Source organism: Coregonus lavaretus (genome assembly GCF_964263955.1).
Source record: "Coregonus lavaretus genome assembly, contig: HAP1_SCAFFOLD_854, whole genome shotgun sequence".
In the NCBI taxonomy this organism is placed as follows: domain Eukaryota; kingdom Metazoa; phylum Chordata; class Actinopteri; order Salmoniformes; family Salmonidae; genus Coregonus; species Coregonus lavaretus.
In genome coordinates, this window is record NW_028166959.1 from 85315 (window position 1) to 106092 (window position 20778).

General features: G+C 42.0%; 1 protein-coding gene across 3 annotated transcripts; it reads right to left on the minus strand.

Moving 5' to 3' along the window:
• Positions 1-2438: 2438 nt before the first annotated feature.
• LOC311114068 (inositol-3-phosphate synthase 1-A-like) lies at positions 2439-11679 on the minus strand. Of its 3 annotated transcripts, none has more exons than XM_084189340.1 (11): positions 11415-11679; positions 7775-7897; positions 7520-7681; positions 6582-6714; positions 6021-6214; positions 5750-5899; positions 5429-5644; positions 4991-5155; positions 4674-4787; positions 4387-4604; positions 2439-4216 (listed from the first exon to the last, which is right to left on the minus strand). In XM_084189340.1, the coding sequence occupies exons 2-11, from the start codon at positions 7886-7888 to the stop codon at positions 4021-4023; spliced, it is 1662 nt and encodes a 553-aa protein (XP_084045466.1). In that variant the 5' UTR covers positions 7889-7897; positions 11415-11679; the 3' UTR covers positions 2439-4020. The 3 variants fall into 3 exon arrangements, with proteins under 3 accessions (XP_084045466.1, XP_084045467.1, XP_084045468.1); XM_084189341.1 differs by having other exon boundaries at positions 11248-11667; XM_084189342.1 differs by lacking the exon at positions 11415-11679 and adding an exon at positions 9515-9558.
• Between the last annotated feature and the right edge of the window lie 9099 nt (positions 11680-20778).

The window sequence follows — 20778 nt, forward strand, 5'->3', positions numbered from 1 at the left end:
CTTTCAGATGGGGAAAACCCCTGGTCTCTGGCATTCCAATATAGATATCAACTTTTTATGAACTACTGAAATAATAAATAATGGTTACTTCTCTGAGAACTTTGAATTGTCAAGAGTCATAAAACAAGGCTGCCCCCTGTCACCATACCTATTTATTATGGCCACTGAATTGTTAGCTTTAAAAATGTGATCTAATGATAACATTAAGGGGCTAGAAGTTAAGATTAGAGACAAAAGTATCAATGTGTGCTGATGACTCAAGTTCTCTTGAGTCCTCAATCTTCAACATTGAAAGGACTCATTGAGGACCTGGATAATTTCTCCAGTTTCTCTGGACTAAAACCCAACTATATTACATTACATATTACATTTTAGTCATTTAGCAGACGCTCTTATCCAGAGCGACTTACAGTTAGTGAATACATATATTTTTTTTATACTGGCCCCCCGTGGGAATCAAACCCACAACCCTGGCGTTGCAAACGCCATGCTCTATCAACTGAGCTACATCCCTGCCGGCCATTCCCTCCCCTACCCTGGACAGTTACCCACAGATACAGTGAACAACTAAACACATTTTAATTCTCAGGCTGAATCTTGAGATTAAACCTCTACGCCAAACACATGTACGTCTCCAGTGCTTTCTGATCACACAGGTCTTTGTGCAGTGAGTCTAGTCTGAACATACTGATAACTGTGACTGACTGTGGGACAATACACAGCTGCTCTGGCCTCCGCTTCAGAGACACTTCCGTTTCAGTCCCCTCTCTAACTCACACACACACACAGGGCACTATCAAACAATAACACATAGAGGACAGGAGGTCCAATTCCAATACACTCCCATAGGCTACAACACACACAGGCCTATAGGACATACACTATTGCACCCCTTAAACCACATGGAAGACTAATTCCAATCCCACCCCACTGGGCACACACTGGTTGAATCAACGTTTTTTGAACCAACGTGGAATAGACGATGAATTGACATCTGTGTCCAGTGGGACATTCTTAGTTTTGTCATTATTAACTATTTATTAGCCTATAACTGTTATGGCACATTTGCAGCGCTCGAGCTGAAGTTATCCGCGTACAAGGTACTAGGTCCCGATTTAGGCTACCGAGAATGAACAACATCCGAAGTTATCTAGTTACCACCTCTGTGAGCCCCGTAGCAGAGAGCAAGGAGCAGCAGCAGCAACGGTCGCAGGCGGGGCACCCTCGGCGGGGATGCGAGGCGCTCAGCCCCGCGGTAACAACATCCGGCTCTCCCCATCCCCGTCCATGCAGGGCCAGGTGGGAAGAGGGGACAGTCAGCCACGGGGGAGAGGCGTGAGGGGCGGCGGCGGGGTTTCCGAGAAGTCAGGCCTCTGCTCTCCTTCTCCCTCCCTCTCTTCTCCTTCTTCCTCGCTCTTCTCTCCTTCCACTCCTCCTCGAGTGCGTAGGGGCATTAAAGCGCAGCTGCTCCGCGGAATGCGATCCGTTAGGGCGGTGGAAAGGAAAGGAGAGGAAAAGGGAAAAACTAAGTTGCAATAGAAAAATACAAGTCCTTCCAGCAACAGAAACAGTTTCACTCCTTCTTCGTCCCCTGCGTCAGATTTCCTTCCCAGACATTACAGATTGGGTCTCTAAAAGATACAAACTTTAAATTGCCATGTGGTCTCCCGATTAAATTGGCGGATGGTGAAGTTTATGTGCTTCATGTACATATCCTGGAAAGGTTGAGCAAGACAGATTGGGTCTCTAAAAGATACAAACTTTAAATTGCCATGTGGTCTCCCGATTAAATTGGCAGATGGTGAAGTTTATGTGCTTCATGTACATATCCTGGAAAGGTTGAGCGATCTTGCAACTATTAACTTCGATCGAAAGCAAAATAGATAGAATCTTGAAACCGTGGAAAGGGAATCACTTATCCATTTAAGGGAAGATTACCCTGATTTAATTATCTAGTGATATTGCAGTTTACATATTTATTCATGGCTCTACCGACTCCAGGAGAATACTTTTTCAAACCATGAGTAAAAACTTTTTTCCTACATTATTTGGAATGGCAAACCAGATAGTTAAATGAGCATATTTGTATAACGAACATGAGTTTGGAGGGTTAAAACTATTAATTATTACGGCATTAAATCTCTCTCTTAAAGCCTCCATTGTACCGAAATTGTATCTAAATCCAAATTGGTTTTCTAGCAAGCTACTAAGAGAGGGCCATCCAATGTTTTTGAGTGGGCTCTTTGTCTTTTTACATATTAAAACCTTACATTTTTGTCGGATTGACAATGGATCCCTGTTTAAAGTATCCTCCTTTTTTTAAATGAAGTCTTACAGAGTTGGTTACAATTTCGTCCTCCAGAAAAGGCAGATCTAATATTACAGCAAATAATATGGCTGAACTCCAATGTACTGATAGAGATATATACTTTTTTTTTGGAAGAAATGTACAAGGGTATAATATTTATGAAGGACAACGATAAAATTGTCACACAAACAACTAACAACAGTGTATGGAGGTGTATGCTCAATACAAAATTGGAAGAGACAATTACTTAAACAAGAAATTAACGAATTAGTCGGTCTGTCCCCATAAAAAAATCATAAATGGCTTAAAATGATTGAATGAAGTCAAAAGGTTTGACAGCAATACCGTATATAATTCAAGTCACGTTGCTAACAGGTTTTTGAAGTCCCAATACCTTGGCATCAGGTCTATGAACTGACATATAAAACAACAATTGACACATCAATCCGTTCATTTCAATTTAAGCTATTACATAAAATACTTGCTACAAAATGAATGCTCAATATATGATGCATTGAACAGTCAGCCTTGTGCAGACTCTGCCACGAGGAAGCAGAATCACTAGAATATATTTTCTGGTACTGTACATCGGTGGGTCACTTTTGGAGTCAGGTCCAGGCATGGTTGTTATGTCATAATATCAGGGACCTGCAAACTGTATTGGTAGATCTGGAAAAACCACGATCAGTCAAGGGGAAATATAATTTATACTCTCAGGTAAAGTATTTATTTTTGGGGCAATATCGTTAGAAATGTTACAAATAGGGAGGTTCAGGACACTCATAAGACATCATAGTAAAATGGAGGGATGTACTGCAAAACGAAATAGCAAAATGGTGTTATACTGGGAAGATGAGTTAACCTGTGGACATTGGAGGGTTGGAGTTAAGGTCAGAATGAATGGCGGATTGGCCACTGTGGGTGAAAATCCAGCACTTACAGAAAGAGGAAATTAGGAATATATGTATAATTGTTTAAATACAGGTACCGTAGATGTGAGCGAAAATAGCTGCAGGTAGCAGTATAAGTAGTGTTGTCCGTTAGTTTACTCCAATCAGGGTAGGGATGGTAGGGTATGGTAGGGTAACATTGCATGTTACATGTCATTGGAACAAATACAAGAACAGAGTTTGGTTCAGTTTGTATGTATATGAGCAATAAGAGTCTAAAACCACAGAATATTAAACTGGTCATCCAAAAGTTACAATCGTTAGAGCCAACTATAGTTTTTTTTTTCTTCCCTACTGTATGTATCTTACACAAATCGGCTAAATAAAACATGATCATCATACAGTATGCTGTATAAAGAGTTTGGTTAACTTTCTATGGATCTAATTTAACTGCACTGTATATAAGTATCTGAATATGTATATATGAATAGTATGGAAATAGTAAAACATTGTTATCTCTTGGTGCCTCTACAATATGTTACTTTACATTTTAATGTAATAATATCTTAGGTTGTTCTTGTCCATAACTGTTCTGTGCTCTATCATGTATTTTATGTTTTATGTGGACCCCAGAAAGAGTAGCTGCTGCATGTGCAACAGCTAATGGGGATCCTAATACATTTACATTTTAGTCATTTAGTAGATGCTCTTATCCAGAGCGACTTACAGTAAGTAAACTAAACTATGGATGTAATTGTTTCTCTATAGCTGTGGACACTCCTAGAATCTTCCCCATGATGACAGAGACCTAATCTGCAGCCATTATCCAATCGTTGCCTCTTTCACCACGTGTGTGCAGACACCATTCTGTTGGGAGGCGTGGTAACCGTTGCTTAGGACCATCTTGGTCTTGGTAGCCACATCTTCGTAAATACGGTTGTCGTGGCGAGGCAGGAAGCCCCTCTGCAGCTTGTGCTCCAGGTGCATGTGGTTCTGAGGGGGGAGACCAAGGCACGCTCTGAAAGGGAAAAGGGATACCTAGTCAGTTGCAAAACTGAATGCATATCACCACAGAGACAGGCACAACGTTATTATTGGACAAGAGAGACAGGAAGCTCAGTAACAACCATTATGATAGGTGACCACTAAGACAAATCCCTAACAAGACAGGGTGGTATGTGTTCTGACCTCATGATGTTCTCGATGCAGGCTCTCTGTCTGAAGAAGGCGTTGACCAGCGGGGCCCCAGGGGGGACGAGGGGAGCTTTACACAGGAAGGAGAGGATAGCCAGGACACTGTGGAAGGACTGGAAGGTCTCTGATCCCTGGGGCCGGACACACACACGCTGACACAACTCTGTGAGGAGGACCAGGTCCAGGATGATAGGGCTGGCTAGCAGAGAGTCCTGGAGAGAGACACCTCTGTTAGAAAAAGCAGGTTGAGGTGTAAGTGTGTGTGTGTGTGTGTGACTCACCTCACAGGTGTTGTGCATTGCAATAGTGTTGGTTCCTCCCATCATGATCTCAGAGGTGTATTCATCCATCGCCCTCTTACTGTCCCCCACATACGGAACATACTTAATCACCACCTACACACACACAGCAAGAGAACTGAGTCAAGTATTTCTCAAGAAAAACTATGGATGCTTTCTGCCACTTAGTAAAATAAATGCAATGCAATTGATAGCTACCAGGTATGAAAAAACACACATACACATTTTCAACTCTTAACCCAGATCAGGTTTCTCTGTGTTACCACACACACACACGCGGAACCCACGCACATACTTACACAGTGGTCAGGTTTCTCCCCTTTGCGGTACAGTATAGGGTTGGAGTTGACCATGTCATCAACCACATTGCTCTTGGAGATCTCCTTGGAGCGGAACTGCTGTGGTGCTGAGAGGTTCATACCATCATTGTTGCCAAGGTGATTGTAGCTGACAATGGAGGTGGGCTGTCATGGCAACAGACAGCAACACGTTATTGTACAGTCTTGTATTAACCTAGTATTTACACACGAAATTGCCATTATACCTGGGTAGTAACGTTGTAATTACTCTAGTAATAACAGTGTTTTAACATGTTGTATAGTAATTTCATAATAACTTAGTAATTGTATAATTATGTACATTGACATTATACAAGTGGAGCTGGGACTGTTCATATAACAGAAGTCCTATTAAAGTGAATGAAACATCAAATGGACTGGACTGGGTCGACCTCTCACCTTGATCCCAGCACTGATCAGGAAGTCGACCAGGACTGACTTGATCTTTGTCTGACCAGACTTGAAGTCGTCTCCTGCTATGAACACGTTTCTCTCCACAGCCAGCTCTATGGCCCCAGGGACAAACGTGTTCTGAGGAGAACCGTTGATGTAGGCACAGCCCTCCAGGATACTGGCTACGGCAAACAAAGTAGAGGGAGACACCTCCCCACCTGACTGAGAGAGAGAGAGAGTGTAAGAGAGAGAAGCCGAGATAGAGAAAAAGAGAGAGACAGAATAGTATAGATGTATATAGATTTAATAGATCTGTCAGATCTCTACCTGTATGGCAGCCAGGAGATTCTTGGCCGTGTCGTTGACCCCGGCTGTGAGGTCACAGAAACGTTCGGTGTTGGCCGTCCACAAAACGATGACCTTGTCCACGCCGCTTGAATGCTTGAAGTCCTGAATGTCTGCTCTGATCTGCTCCACCTGGAGGGAGATAGAAGAATCACTACTCAGACACATAGGGTCTAGGGTGTATGGGGTAAGAGATAGGGGGTTAGGGGGACAAGGAGCATGGGGCACACACACTACTTTGGATTGGGCCTACCTGTTCGGCCATGGTCCCTGTCAGAACGTTGTCCGCTCGGCCCGCCTGGTTGGCAGCTATGAATTCCGGGATATAGATGGAGGCCCGGGGTCGGAGGTGGCTCATGTGTGGGCGGAGCTTCTCCTGGAGGGACCAATCAAGGACCTCGGCTCTCTCCATCGCACTGCCCAGATCCATGGACGAGATGTCCCAGCCTGACACACACACACACACACACACTCTCTGTTGAATTTGTTAGCTAAAGTTTACACACCTAATGCTCTTAAAACAAAACCCTCCAGACAAGCCCAAGTGCACACAGAGGACCAGTTAGACTAGAGGACCAGAGGTGTGTACTGCACCTCTGTCTCCAGGGCAGTGCTGAGTAATGGTGCTAGATAGACTGACAGAGTTAAACAGGAGGTTAAATACCCAGCCTGGCAGACAAGACATTCCACATGGAGCCTTTTATCTTTTCCTTTTCCACAGAGTGGCCCCTGAAGAACTGACCTAGGGTCAGCATTCCCTCTCTGATTACACACAGACACACACAAACCCACAGACACACATACACTCCTTTACCATCAAAGACGATATCATCAGGGTGCACCATGGGTAGGAGGTCACGGAACGGAACGTTAACTTCCTTTCCATCTGGCCCCGCCCCCAAACACACCGTTGAGGACTGGAAGAGGGAACCGTAGTAGTTGGCTTTCTGGGAGGGGGGAGAGGGGTTTGAAAAAGGGGAGAGGGTAAAAAAACAGAGACAGAACAAAAATAAATAACAAGTCTTGAAAAATAACAACACATTAAATCAGTGGTATTCAAACGTTTTCAGCGGGGACCCCTTTTTCCCACCAGATTTTCTGCCAACCCCACCCCATCCAAAATGTAACGACAACCTTAAAATCGGTACATTTTGATTTTTTACATCAACAAATAACCTTCAATTCACTACATTTTCATCTCTCTTATCAAAATTAAGAGAACCAATAAATACATTTACTCAATAAAATGTTATTTTTCAAATGATCTTTCTCAAAAACGTTTGTATATTATCCAATACAATAATCTGTACTAATAAATGTTTTGTTTTGGCGAGCCCACTGCAATTCCCCCGGGACCCCACTCGGGTCATGGCTCCAACTTTGAATATCACTGCATTAAATGGAGAATGATTTGAGGGATTTTTTTTTTACTTATAAAAAGTGATACATTCGGGGAAGTAATGATGCACATATAAGGTAAAGGACTGCCTTTACCTCAGTCAATGTTAAGCCCTTAACACTCCACTAAACCCATCATATCAGTGTGTGTGTGTGTGTGTGTGTGTGTGTGTGTGTGTGTGTGTGTGTGTGTGTGTGTGTGTGTGTGTGAACCCATCACTGTATCAGGGGTATAATGAGGCTCTGCTAGCTAGCTCTGTATCAGGGGAGAGACATATCTTTGGAAAATAGGCCATAAAACTGTCACAAAGCAGGATCAATGAGACACACACACACACACACACATCACATTACCTGTTCTCCAGTTTTGGTTCTCCAGGTGAGTCCCAGTCTGTTGGCCAGGACAGCAGCGGTGACGGTGGTCCCATTGTTTCCTCCCCAGCCAACTAGCATCACCCCCAGCCTGGGGACACGTCGCTCAGTACGGAACGCCAGCTCACTAACGGACGGGGTCACCTGGAGGGGTGGAGTGGAGAGATTTACACAGTTAGAAAGGAGATATGTGATGTTGGTGGAGTGTGTGTTTGTGTAAGTGTGTGTGAGACTTACTGTGAGTGTGTCTTCATCCCTGCGTACAGCTGTAGTATGGTAGCTGTACTGAGCCTCGATGTGTGTGTCTGTGTACTTCACATTGGGATTGTTGATACGAATGTTCTCAGTCATGACTGCAGTCTTGAGAGAGAGAGTGACAGAGAGAGAGAAAGATATAGAGACAGAGAGAGAGAGTGTGCAACAGCACAGTTAGGGGAGAAATGAACACTAGGGTTAGCCTAGGGGTTCTTTGGCTTCATTGATTTATTTGAATAACTTAATTTCCCTAAATATCGCAAATATATTAAAATATGAAAAATAACTATAGACTGAATTGATTATAGGTCTATCGGAAAAGCAACACATTTTAGGGAATTTTCCTTCACCCATGAAATTGTATTGGTCATTCATGTGGGAAGTGGGAAACTGAGAAGTTGTAAATCCAACAGGACTGTGTTCAAGTGCTTTAGGATTCAGACCAATTCTTCAACCAACAAGATTTTAGCTAGCTTGATAAGCGAGCCAATGTTGCAAATTAAAAAGTTAGCTAGCTTGCTTAACATTGACAATATGGTCAAACTATCTACATTATCCACATTGATACGTTTAGAGGCTAATTGTCAAAAGCGGATTTGTTGTCATCTTTTGGTTGAAAATATGAAAGGTCAGTGGTGAAACGTCACAACTTGAATAACAACATTTTCTCAGTTTCCCACTTATAATTACGACTTGGAGGGTCGTGCAAGTGAAACATCTGTCGGAACACTGCACTTCCGATAACTCCGACGGGATATGAACGCACCATTTATCATGGCGGAGTAGAGATAAAGTAATGCGTCACAAGCTACCACCGTAAAGTGAACAACAGTAGCGTTTAGCAACAATTGTGGAATTAGCGGTTCGCCTTCATAATAAAAGTCCTGCATTGAAACTGATGCAAACTGATATAAATAGTGGAATCATGCCACAATTGGACTGGATAATGGTGAACATGGTTGGAATGTCGTTATAATTTCGACAAAAGACAATAATTAATTAATTTTAGAATAAACAGCTAAATCTGTTGAAATCGCACTGTGGATGTAGGCCTAATAGACTTCAGAATTGAATTGGGGCTTATGGCCCTACTTACTGTATATTAGCAACGGCTGTCTAAATCGTTGAAAGGTTAAAAATACAATTCTGACAACTGTAACAGTTAAGACAATGGAGTAAGATATCATAAAACATTGTAGCCTACTGGCACGAACAAATAATGAGTGGAGATCAGGCATTTTGGTGGAATTCAGGTATTCAAGTTATTTCCGGAACACTGTCAAAATTGTCAAATTAACTTTTTTCTCTTTATAATCCCTTTTCCCCCCTGGCTCTAGATTACACCTATCTAGAGCCTACATAGGCCTACTTTACATAGGCCTATTGTTTGCCAGATCAGATCATCACTAAATTCCGAGTGTTCCTTCTCGGAAGGTGCTTTCATTTCAGCGCATGTAGCCTAATTTGTAAACATTTTAAATGTATTAAAGTATTACTTGTTTCAATTGCACAAAAAAATCGATACACAGCAATACAAAATAAAGTTATCTTTCTTCTGGTTTTTTTGTGTGTGATTTAGCCTAAGTGTCGAGATGGCGCGTTAAATCCCCGACCAAGAGCTGGTTGAATAGATGTGTAATGACCTTAACCCAACACAACCTCATCAAGAGGTTCAGATCTCTTGTCCTAACGGTTAAAGCGTTTGTTAGACAGTCACTGTACCCGGGGTAAAGTTGGTGTCAGATGTGGGATGGCGCCCTGGCAGAGGCATGTACACGTGACCCACTGGGCACATACAGCAGTTCAATGTCTATTTTTTATTAACATCTGGTTGAGTTGTCAACTAACGTGAAATCAACAAAACATTTCACCATGACTTTGGATTTAGGTGAAAAAGTACGTGAAAAAAATATGAAATTCCCTTACATTGATGACTTTTTACAAATGCAATCCAATCAGTTTTCCACGTTGATTCAACTTTTACATTTATTTATTTTTGTTGAAATGACGTGAAAACAATGTTGATTCAACCAGTTTTTGCCCAATGGGGAGGGACTTGGTAAAGAGGTGTTGTTCCCAACCAGCTAGTTAGCGGTGCGCACTAGCAGCGTTTCAATCGGTGACGTCACTCGCTCTGAGACATTTTTACATTTTAGTCATTTAGCAGACGCTCTTATCCAGAGCGACTTACAGTTAGTGAATACATTTTTTTTATTTTATACTGGCCCCCCGTGGGAATCGAACCCACAACCCTGGCGTTGCAAACGCCATGCTCTATCAACTGAGCTACATCCCTGCCGGCCATTCCCTCCCCTACCCTGGACGACGCTGGGCCAATTGTGCGCCACCCATGAGTCTCCCGGTCGCGGCCGGCTTCGACAGAGCCTGGATTCGAACCAGGATCTCTAGTGGCACAGTTAGCACTGCGATGCAGTGCCTTAGACCACTGCGCCACTCACCTTGAAGTAGTTGTTTCCCTTGCTCTGCTACAGCCGCGGCTTTTGTGGAGCGACGGGTAACGGTGCTTCGAGGGTGACTGTTGTCGATGTGTGCAGAGGGTCCCTGGTTCAAGCCCAGGTAGAGGCGAGGAGAGGGACGGAAGCAACACTGTTACACTAGGACCCCTGGGGGTACTTGGCCTTTCTAGAGGGGGTACTTGAGAAGACTCATGAGACATAGGCCTACTGGTAAAATGCACGAGGGGGTACTTCAGGGGTACTCCGGGCGGAGCAAAATTAAATTGGTAACCGATAACCGAAAAAGGTTGGGTACCACTGGTATAGAGAAGCGTGGGGACAGCTCTCCAGAAGAAAGTAATGTAGCGACCTTAACGAATGCCTCGGGCCTCCCGAGGGGCACAGTGCTAGCTGTGCCACTAGAGATCCTGGTTCGAATCCAGGCTCTGTCGTAGCCGGCCGCGACCGGGAGACCCATGGGGCGGCGCACAATTGGCCCAGCGTCGTCTAGGGTAGGGGAGGGAATGGCCGGCAAGGATGTAGCTCAGTTGGTAGAGCATGGCGTTTGCAACGCCAGTGTTGTGGGTTCGATTCCCACGGGGGGTATGAAAAATAAATAAATAAATGTATGCACTCACTAACTGTAAGTCGCTCTGGATAAGAGCGTCTGCTAAATGAGTAAAATGTAAATGCCTAGCCACCTTGTCAAGAGGTTCGGATCTTTTGGCGTAGCGATTTACAGGTGTTGGCTTCACAGTCGCTGGGCCCGCGTTCGAATGCCGGCATGGGCTACCCCCAAAATCGTCTGAGATGCAAAACAAACATTGTATTCCATTGAGCCTATGTCAGCCATTACTGGAGTGTTTAACGGGGAAAAACTAATGGCACAGGCAAGACTGGGATAGAGTCGCCAGCGTAAAATGAAAGCAATTGATCCAGTGACAAGTAGGCTACAGGAAACAAACAGAAAATTGATGGCTGAAAATTAGAAATCATTACCTTTAGATTGTGAATTCATGACATGGAGTTTCAGCCTAATCGGTGACATCTATACCTACAAAACACAATTCTGGAGAGTAGCCTATGTATGCACAGATATTAGCATCGTAGATCCTGCGGAACTTTGATAGTACGCACTTAAAGCCTACGCACTTTAGTCTACCTACCGTGGAATGCGTTAGTCTGGAGATGAAGATGGAACTTTCCCTTCCTAAACAACTAACGGGTTACGGACGGTTCTTCGTTGATTTGATGGCTTGCTTGTTTCGATTTTCGGTTATATTTAATCTAATAGCCTAGTAAATCGCTTGTTCTCATGCGCAGCCCGACCTCTTCAATTCGTCAAGTAAGCCGAAGTGAAATAAAGATGTGAAGTTCCAGTAGTGCCGTTGCGAGTGCAGGAGGATATCATGTAGAGCCCCGTTCAAATATAGATAGCTTAGTTGTAGAGCCGGACTGGCTACTTGTAGGCAGAGGAGTGTCTATGCAAAATAACCTTTGGGAGGCGAATATTTTCTATACCCACATTTACATATCTGTACACCCAGTACACGCCAGTAAAATTAGACTAGTCTTGCTATTAGGAAAAAAATAGACGTAAAACATTATTATGTCATATAATTCAAGTAGTCCTAACGTGTTTCAGCAGTTGACTTGTGCTTTATGGAAAATAATACTTGATAAAGGATATCTTATTATTATCTAATATCTATTACTGCTAATACACTCTCGGACATTGTTATTCAGAAGAACAATTACTAGGCTTTATTGATCAGTGTATCTGACAATGTTGTGCTTTTTTGTATTTCACAATCAGATCATGGTGTCGTAATAATGTTAAACTGATGTGAATCAAAAAGTTTGTTACCGTCACTCTTGAAGCAGGTGATAATCGCGACTGGTGACTTGCAGGTGCCGGAGGCACAGCCTGATGACTAAATTACGATTTAAGACATTGTTTGGATGGCTGACCTTTTGTGCAGTGTCACAGTGGTCAAACACACCTTATCTGTGTCTTTCTCCGGGGAGAGACGTTCTCACAGAACCCTGGGAGGCTTAAAGACAGATGTTTGGATTGTTTTAAAAGTTAATAAAGAGCTACGAATTTGTATATGTTTTATTGTACTGTAGGTGCTATGGATATATTGTTACAGAGAAACTGTGTTATTTTGTTCATTGGATGGCGGATAGTCCAGAGGGAGCGACACAGCGGTGCGCTCCTATCATTTAAATTGAGTTGATCAGATTAGAATCTGGGCGTGTTTTCCTGTCTTTTGTTTTTACTAGCAAAGTGCAAAGAAATGTTAATTCAGGTTGGGGGTGAGTTTCTGCTTGCATTTAAAGGACAGTGAATTTGTTAATACTTTGAGAACTTGATACCATGCTCCTGTGTGTATCAGAAGCACGTTTTCATTTGATGCACATAGTTTTTTCTCTAAGAGATTATTCTGAATTGAAGACACGTGTAACCATGTTAAATCAGCCTATTGGTGATAGTCATTTACTATGAGTAGTCTGTAATGTATCATGTATTTCATGTACACTGTAATTGTTTGAGTGTTAATTATTTAGTGACTAAAAATGCTATTAGTTGAGTTGAGTAAATGCATTCCTCGTTTTACGTAGTAATTATTTGATTGACTATAGCTTATAATTGAGTAGGTCTATTGGTAATTGCTATATACACTATACACATAGCACATGCTTGGGTAACACCTTGACATAGCTGATCTGCTTGCCTCAATAAATTAATGCTAGAACTTCGGTCGCCAGGGTTAGCTATTTGTATCTAGTCTCGTGCCCACCACAGCACAGAGACAGCCTTAGCTAAAGTGGTAAATTATCTTAGAGCCAACACAGATGCCAAACAGCTCTCTGGCCTTGCGTTAGTCTGGAGATGAAGATGGAACTTTCCCTTCCTAAACAACTAACGGGTTACGGACGGTTCTTCGTTGATTTGATGGCTTGCTTGTTTCGATTTTTGGTTATATTTAATCTAATAGCCTAGTAAATCGCTTGTTCTCATGCGCAGCCCGACCTCTTCAATTCGTCAAGTAAGCCGAAGTGAAATAAAGATGTGACGTTCCAGTAGTGCCGTTGCGAGTGCAGGAGGATCTCATGTAGAGCCCCGTTCATATATAGATAGCTTAGTTGTAGAACCGGACTGGCTACTTGTAGGCAGAGGAGTGTCTATGCAAAATAACCTTTGGGAGGCGAATATTTTCTATACCCACATTTACATATCTGTACACCCAGTACACGCCAGTAAAATTAGACTAGTCTTGCTATTAGGAAAAAAATAGACGTAAAACATTATTATGTCATATAATTCAAGTAGTCCTAACGTGTTTCAGCAGTTGACTTGTGCTTTATGGAAAATAATACTTGATAAAGGATATCTTATTATTATCTAATATCTATTACTGCTAATACACTCTCGGACATTGTTATTCAGAAGAACAATTACTAGGCTTTATTGATCAGTGTATCTGACAATGTTGTGCTTTTTTGTATTTCACAATCAGATCATGGTGTCGTAATAATGTTAAACTGATGTGAATCAAAAAGTTTGTTACCGTCACTCTTGAAGCACGTGATAATCGCGACTGGTGACTTGCAGGTGCCGGAGGCCCAGCCTGATGACTAAATTACGATTTATGACATTGTTTGGATGGCTGACCTTTTGTGCAGTGTCACAGTGGTCAAACACACCTTATCTGTGTCTTTCTCCGGGGAGGGACGTTCTCACAGAACCCTGGGAGGCTTAAAGACAGATGTTTGGATTGTTTTAAAAGTTAATAAAGAGCTACGAATTTGTATATGTTTTATTGTACTGTAGGTGCTATGGATATATTGTTACAGAGAAACTGTGTTATTTTGTTCATTGGATGGCGGATAGTCCAGAGGGAGCGACACAGCGGTGCGCTCCTATCATTTAAATTGAGTTGATCAGATTAGAATCTGGGCGTGTTTTCCTGTCTTTTGTTTTTACTAGCAAAGTGCAAAGAAATGTTAATTCAGGTTGGGGGTGAGTTTCTGCTTGCATTTAAAGGACAGTGAATTTGTTAATACTTTGAGAACTTGATACCATGCTCCTGTGTGTATCAAAAGCAAGTTTTCATTTGATGCACATAGTTTTTTCTCTAAGAGATTATTCTGAATTGAAGACACGTGTAACCATGTTAAATCAGCCTATTGGTGATAGTCATTTACTATGAGTAGTCTGTAATGTATCATGTATTTCATGTACACTGTAATTGTTTGAGTGTTAATTCTTTCGTGACTAAAAATGCTATTAGTTGAGTTGAGTAAATGCATTCCTCGTTTTACGTAGTAATTATTTGATTGACTATAGCTTATAATTGAGTAGGTCTATTGGTAATTGCTATATACACTATACACATAGCACATGCTTGGGTAACACCTTGACATCGCTGATCTGCTTGCCTCAATAAATTAATGCTAGAACTTCGGTCGCCAGGGTTAGCTATTTGTATCTAGTCTCATGCCCACCACAGCACAGAGACAGCCTTAGCTAAAGTGGTAAATTATCTTAGAGCCAACACAGATGCCAAACAGCTCGCTGTCCTTGTACTTTTAGATTTAAGTGCTGCATTCAATACTGTTGACCATGATGTCCTTCTGGACAGATTGGAGAGGTGGGTTGGCCTCTCCGGTCCAGTTCCAAATTGGGTTAGGACCTATTTAACCGGTCGAGAGTTTTTTGTCACCCTTGGTGAACGTAACTCAGAGAAAATACCTATCACATGTGGCATTCCATGAGGTTCGATTTTGAGTCCGGTAAAGTTCAGTTTATATATGTCACCCCTTGGCAGCGTTATCAGAAAGCACAGCATTGCTTTTCACTGCTACGCAGACCATACACAACTTTACATTTCTGTGTCACCAGAGGATTTCAGCTTCACAGATAAATTATGAGACTGTATTAGTGATTTAAATACTTGGATGGCTCACAACTTCCTCCAGCTGTGATACTCGCGACTGGTGGCTTGCAGGCGCAGGAGGCCCAGCCTGATGACTAAATCACGATTTATGACATTGTTTGGATGGCTGACCATTTGTGGGGTATCACAGGGGGTCAAACACAGCTTATCTGTGTCTTTCTCCGGGGAAGGACGTTCTCACAGAACCCTGCGAGGCGTGAAGACAGATGAAATTAATGTTACTGTGTGAATTAAATTGTCATTTTTGGATTGTTTCAAAAGTTCATAAAGAGCTAGTAATTTGTATATGTTTTATTGTACTGTAGGTGCTATGGATATATTGCTACAGAGAAACTATGTTATTTTGTTCATTGGATGGCAGATAGTCCAGACGGAGCGACACAGCGGTGCCCTCCTATCATTTAAATTGAGTTGATTATATTAGAATCTGGGCGTGTTTTCCTGTCTTTTGTTTTTACTAGCAAAGTGCAAAGAAATGTTAATTCAGGTTGGGGGTGAGTTTCTGCTTGAATTTAAAGGACAGTGAATTTGTTAATACTTTGAGAACTTGATACCAAGCTCCTGTGTGTATTACATTTTTACATTTTAGTCATTTAGCAGACACTCTTATCCAGAGCCACGTACAGTTAGTGAGTCGCAAGATTTGATTTGATTTGATGCACATCGTTTTTTATTTTAAGAGATTATTCTGAATTGAAGACAGGTGTAATGTTAAATCAGCCTATTGGTGATAGTCATTTACTCTTGAGTAGACTGTAATTGTTTGAGTGTTAATTCTTTCATGACTAAAAATGCTATTTGTTGAGTTGAGTAATTGCATTCCTCGTTTTACTGAATAATTATTTGAATGACTATAGCTTATAATTTAGTAGGTCTATTGGTATTTGCTATATACACTATACAGTCGTGGTCAAACGTTTTGAGAATGACACAAGTATTGGTCTTCACAAAGTTTGCTGCTTCAGTGTTTTTAGATATTTTTGTCAGATGTTACTATTGTATACTGAAGTATAATTACAAGCATTCCATAAGTGTCAAAGGCTTTTATTGACAATTACATTAAGTTTATGCAAAAAGTCAATATTTGCAGTGTTGACCCTTCTTTTTCAAGACCTCTGCAATCCGCCCTGGCATGCTGTCAATTAACTTCTGGGCCACATCCTGACTTATGGCAGCCCATTCTTGCATAATCAATGCTTGGAGTTTGTCAAAATTTGTGGGTTTTTGTTTGTCCACCCACCTCTTGAGGATTGACCACTAGTTCTCAATGGGATTAAGGTCTGGGGAGTTTATTGGCCATGGACCCAAAATGTTGATGTTTTGTTCCCCAAGCCACTTTGTTATCACTTTTGCCTTATGGCAAGGTGCTCCATCATGCTGGAAAAGGCATTGGTCGTCACCAAACTGTTCTTGGATGGTTGGGAGAAGTTGCTCTCGGAGGATGTGTTGGTACCATTCTTTATTCATGGCTGTGTCCTTAGGCAAAATTGTGAGTGAGCCCACTCCCTTGGCTGAGAAGCAACCCCACACATGAATGGTCTCAGGATGCTTTACTGTTGGTATGACACAGGACTGATGGTAGCGCTCACCTTGTCTTCTCCGGACAAGGTGTTTTCCGGATGCCCCAAACAATCGGAAAGGGGATTAATCAGAGAAAATGACTTTACCCCAGTCCTCAGCAGTCCAATCCCTGTACCTTTTGCAGAATATCAGTCTGTCCCTGATGTTTTTCCTGGAGAGAAGTGGCTTCCTCGCTGCCCTTCTTGACACCAGGCCATCCTCCAAAAGTCTTCGCCTCACTGTGCGTGCAGATGCACTCACACCTGCCTGCTGCCATTCCTGAGCAAGCTCTGCACTGGTGGTGCCCCGATCCCGCAGCTGAATCAACTTTAGGAGACGGTCCTGGCGCTTGCTGGACTTTCTTGGGCGCCCTGAAGCCTTCTTCACAACAATTGAACCTCTCTCCTTGAAGTTCTTGATGATCCGATAAATGGTTGATTTAGGTGCAATCTTACTAGCAGCAATATCCTTGCCTGTGACACCCTTTTTGTGCAAAGCAATGATGACGGCACGTGTTTCCTTGCAGGTAACCATGGTTAACAGAGGAAGAACAATGATTTCAAGCACCACCCTCCTTTTAAAGCTTCCAGTCTGTTATTCTAACTCAATCAGCATGACAGTGATCTCCAGCCTTGTCCTCGTCAACACTCTCACCTGTGTTAACGAGATAATCACTGACATGATGCAGCTGGTCCTTTTGTGGCAGGGCTGAAATGCAGTGGAAATGTTTTTTGGGGATTAAGTTCATTTTCATGGCAAAGAGGGACTTTGCAATTAATTGCAATTCATCTGATCACTCTTCATAACATTCTGGAGTATATGCAAAATGCCATCATAAAAACTGAGGCAGCAGACTTTGTGAAAATTAATGTTTGTGTCATTCTCAAAACTTTTGACCACGACTGTACACATAGCACATGCTTGGGTAACACCTTGACATCGCTGATCTGCTTGCCTCAATAAATGAATGCTAGAACTTTGGTGGCCAGGGTTAGCTATTTGTATCTAGTCTCGTGCCCACCACAGCACAGAGACAGCCTTAGCTAAAGTGGTAAATTATCTTAGAGCCAACACAGATGCCAAACAGCTCTCTGTCCTTGTAGTCTTAGATTTAAGTGCTGCATTCAATATTGTTGACAATGTTGTCCTTCTGGACAGATTGGAGAGGTGGGTTGGCCTCTTGATGATCTTCCAGGTGCTTTTTGGCAAACTTGAGTCAACCTTTTGGACGACATGGGTCCCATTATGCCTGGCGAAAACCAAACACTGCATCCACAGTAAGAACCTCACACCAACGGTCAACACAGATGCCAAACAGCTCTCTGTCCTTGTAGTCTTAGATTTAAGTGCTGCATTCAATGTTGTTGACAATGATATCATTCTGGACAGATTGGAGAGGTGGTTTGGCCTCCCCAGTCCAGTTCTAAATTGGTTTAGGACCTATTTAACTGGTCAAGAGTTTTTTGTCACCCTTGGTGAACGTAACTCAGAGAAAATACATATCACATGGCGTTCCACAAGGTTCGATTTTGGGTCCGGTACTGTTCAGTTTATATATGTTAGCCCTTGGCAGCATTTTCAGAAAGCACAGCATTTTCACTGCTACGCAGACGATACACAACTTTACATTTCTCTATCACCAGAGGATTTCAGCTTCACAGATACATTACATACTGTATTAGTGATTTAAATACTTGGATGGCTCACAACTTCCTCCAGCTAAATCAAGACAAGACTGAGGTAATTATTGTTGGAGCCAAAGCACAGAGAGAATCTAGCTGCACATTTTAATTCACAGACAATAAAGATAAAACACCAGGTAAAAAACCTAGGTGTTATTTTAGATTCTGAACTAAATTTCGAATCACACATTAGGAATGTGACCAAACTAACTTTCTACCACCTGAGGAACATTGCCAAGGTGGGGCCATTTCTCTCTCAGGCTGATACAGAGAGACTCATCCATGCTTTTAATACAAGCAGGTTTGACTACTGTAATGCTCTCCTGTCTGGTCTACCCAAGAAAACCGCAAAACATACAGAATGCTGCAGCATGCGTACTTTCCAAGACCAGACGGAGAGCACACATTACACCTGTTTTAAGGTATCTGCACTGGCTGCCTGTGAGTGTTAGAATTAATTTTAAGATTCATTATTCTTCTATTGGTTTTTAAATCCACGATTGTGCACCCAATACATGTCAGACATGCTTTTAAGTTATGTACCCATAGGTCCCTCAGGTCCTCTGGCACTGGCCTTTTAACTATCCCAAAGCCAAGGACGAAGAGGCATGGAGAGGCAGTCTTTAGTTATTATACCCCCAGATTCTGGAATAGCCTGCCAGAGAACCTGAGGGGGGACGAAACTGTCGACATATTTAAAAGACATCTTAAAACACATCTTTGTAGCTTTGCTTTTCCTTAGGTCATTTTTAGTTGTTCAGTTTGTGTCATTCTTTTGTTTTTTTAACTTATGTTTGTTGTGTAGTAAATATTTCAGCTTTTATTTTCATTGTTTTTTCATTGTTTGTTTTTCCTGTAAAGCACATTGCATTGCATTCTATGTCTGAAATGTGCTGTATAAATAAAGCTTGATTTGATTATCTTAATAATTGCATAACGGTGCAAGTTAGACACGTTCATTATAGTCATGCTGAGAGGTGATGTAAGGCTAGCTACCATGACTAGATGTACAGGGCCTGTTGCATTTATTCACATAATATTGGAGTCAGATTGATGAATGTAGTTTATTACTATATATTCAACATACATTTTACATAATGGTTGGATAATTTCCATCCCCTACAATGGGCTGAAGGATATTACCCTTTTAAAGTGTGAACAACTTTAGAGATTGACATCTCACCTGTTCTAGTTTATTCCACTGAGGTTCACCACAATACACACGTAGTGAAAAATGAGAGAAGGTGATACTCGCAACTAGCGACTTGCAAGCGCTGAGGCCTAGAGTTAAGACTCAATCATGATTTATGACATTGTTTGGATGGCTGACCATCTGTGGGCTATCACAGGGGTATAACACACCTTATCTGTGGTAATCTCTAGGAAGGGACGTTCCCACAGAACCCTGGGAGCACAGACACTGTTGGAGGTGTGAAGACAGATGAAAACGTGAAATCAACTAAATGAATGTTACTGTGTGAATTAAATTGTCATGTTTGAATTGTTTCAAAAGTTCATAAAGAGCTACGCAGTGTTAGATTTTCGGTAGGCATAATGGGACCCTTGTCATCCAAAAGTTATACTTTTGAATTATCTGTCCATAGAACATTCTTCCAAGAGTCTTGAGGATCATCCAGGTGCTTCCAGGTGCTTTTTGGCAAACTTGAGTCAACTTTTTGGACGACATGGGTCCCATTATGAATGGTGAAAACCAAACACTGCATCCACAGTAAGAACCTCACACCAACGGTCAAGCATGGTGGTGGTAGTGGGATGGTTTGGGGATGCTTTGCTGCCTCAGGACCTGGACGACTTGCCTTAATAGAAGGAACCGAACCATGAATTCTGCTCTGTATCAGAAAATTATACAGGATAATGTTAGGCCATCCATCTGTGAGCGGAAGCTGAAGCGCAGCTGGGTCATGCAGCAAGGCAATTATCCAAAACACACAATCAAGTCTACATAAAAATGGCTAAAAAGCAACACATTTGAAGTTTTGGAATGGCCTAATCAAAGTTCAGACCTAATCCCAATTGAGATGTTGCGGCAGGACTTGAAATGAGCAGTTCATGCTTGAAAATCCACAAATGTCGCTGAGTTAAAGCAGTTCTGCATGCAAGAGTGGGCCAAAATTCCTCCACAGCGATGTCAGAGACTGATCAACAACTACAGGAAGCATTTGGTTGCGGTCATTGCAGCTAAAGGTGGCACAACCAGTTATTGTGTGTATGGGTCATTGGGTGTCACATAACTTTGTTAATTAAATAAATAAAATAAGTATACCTTTTTTTTTTTTTTGTAAACTCAGGTTCCCTTTATCTAA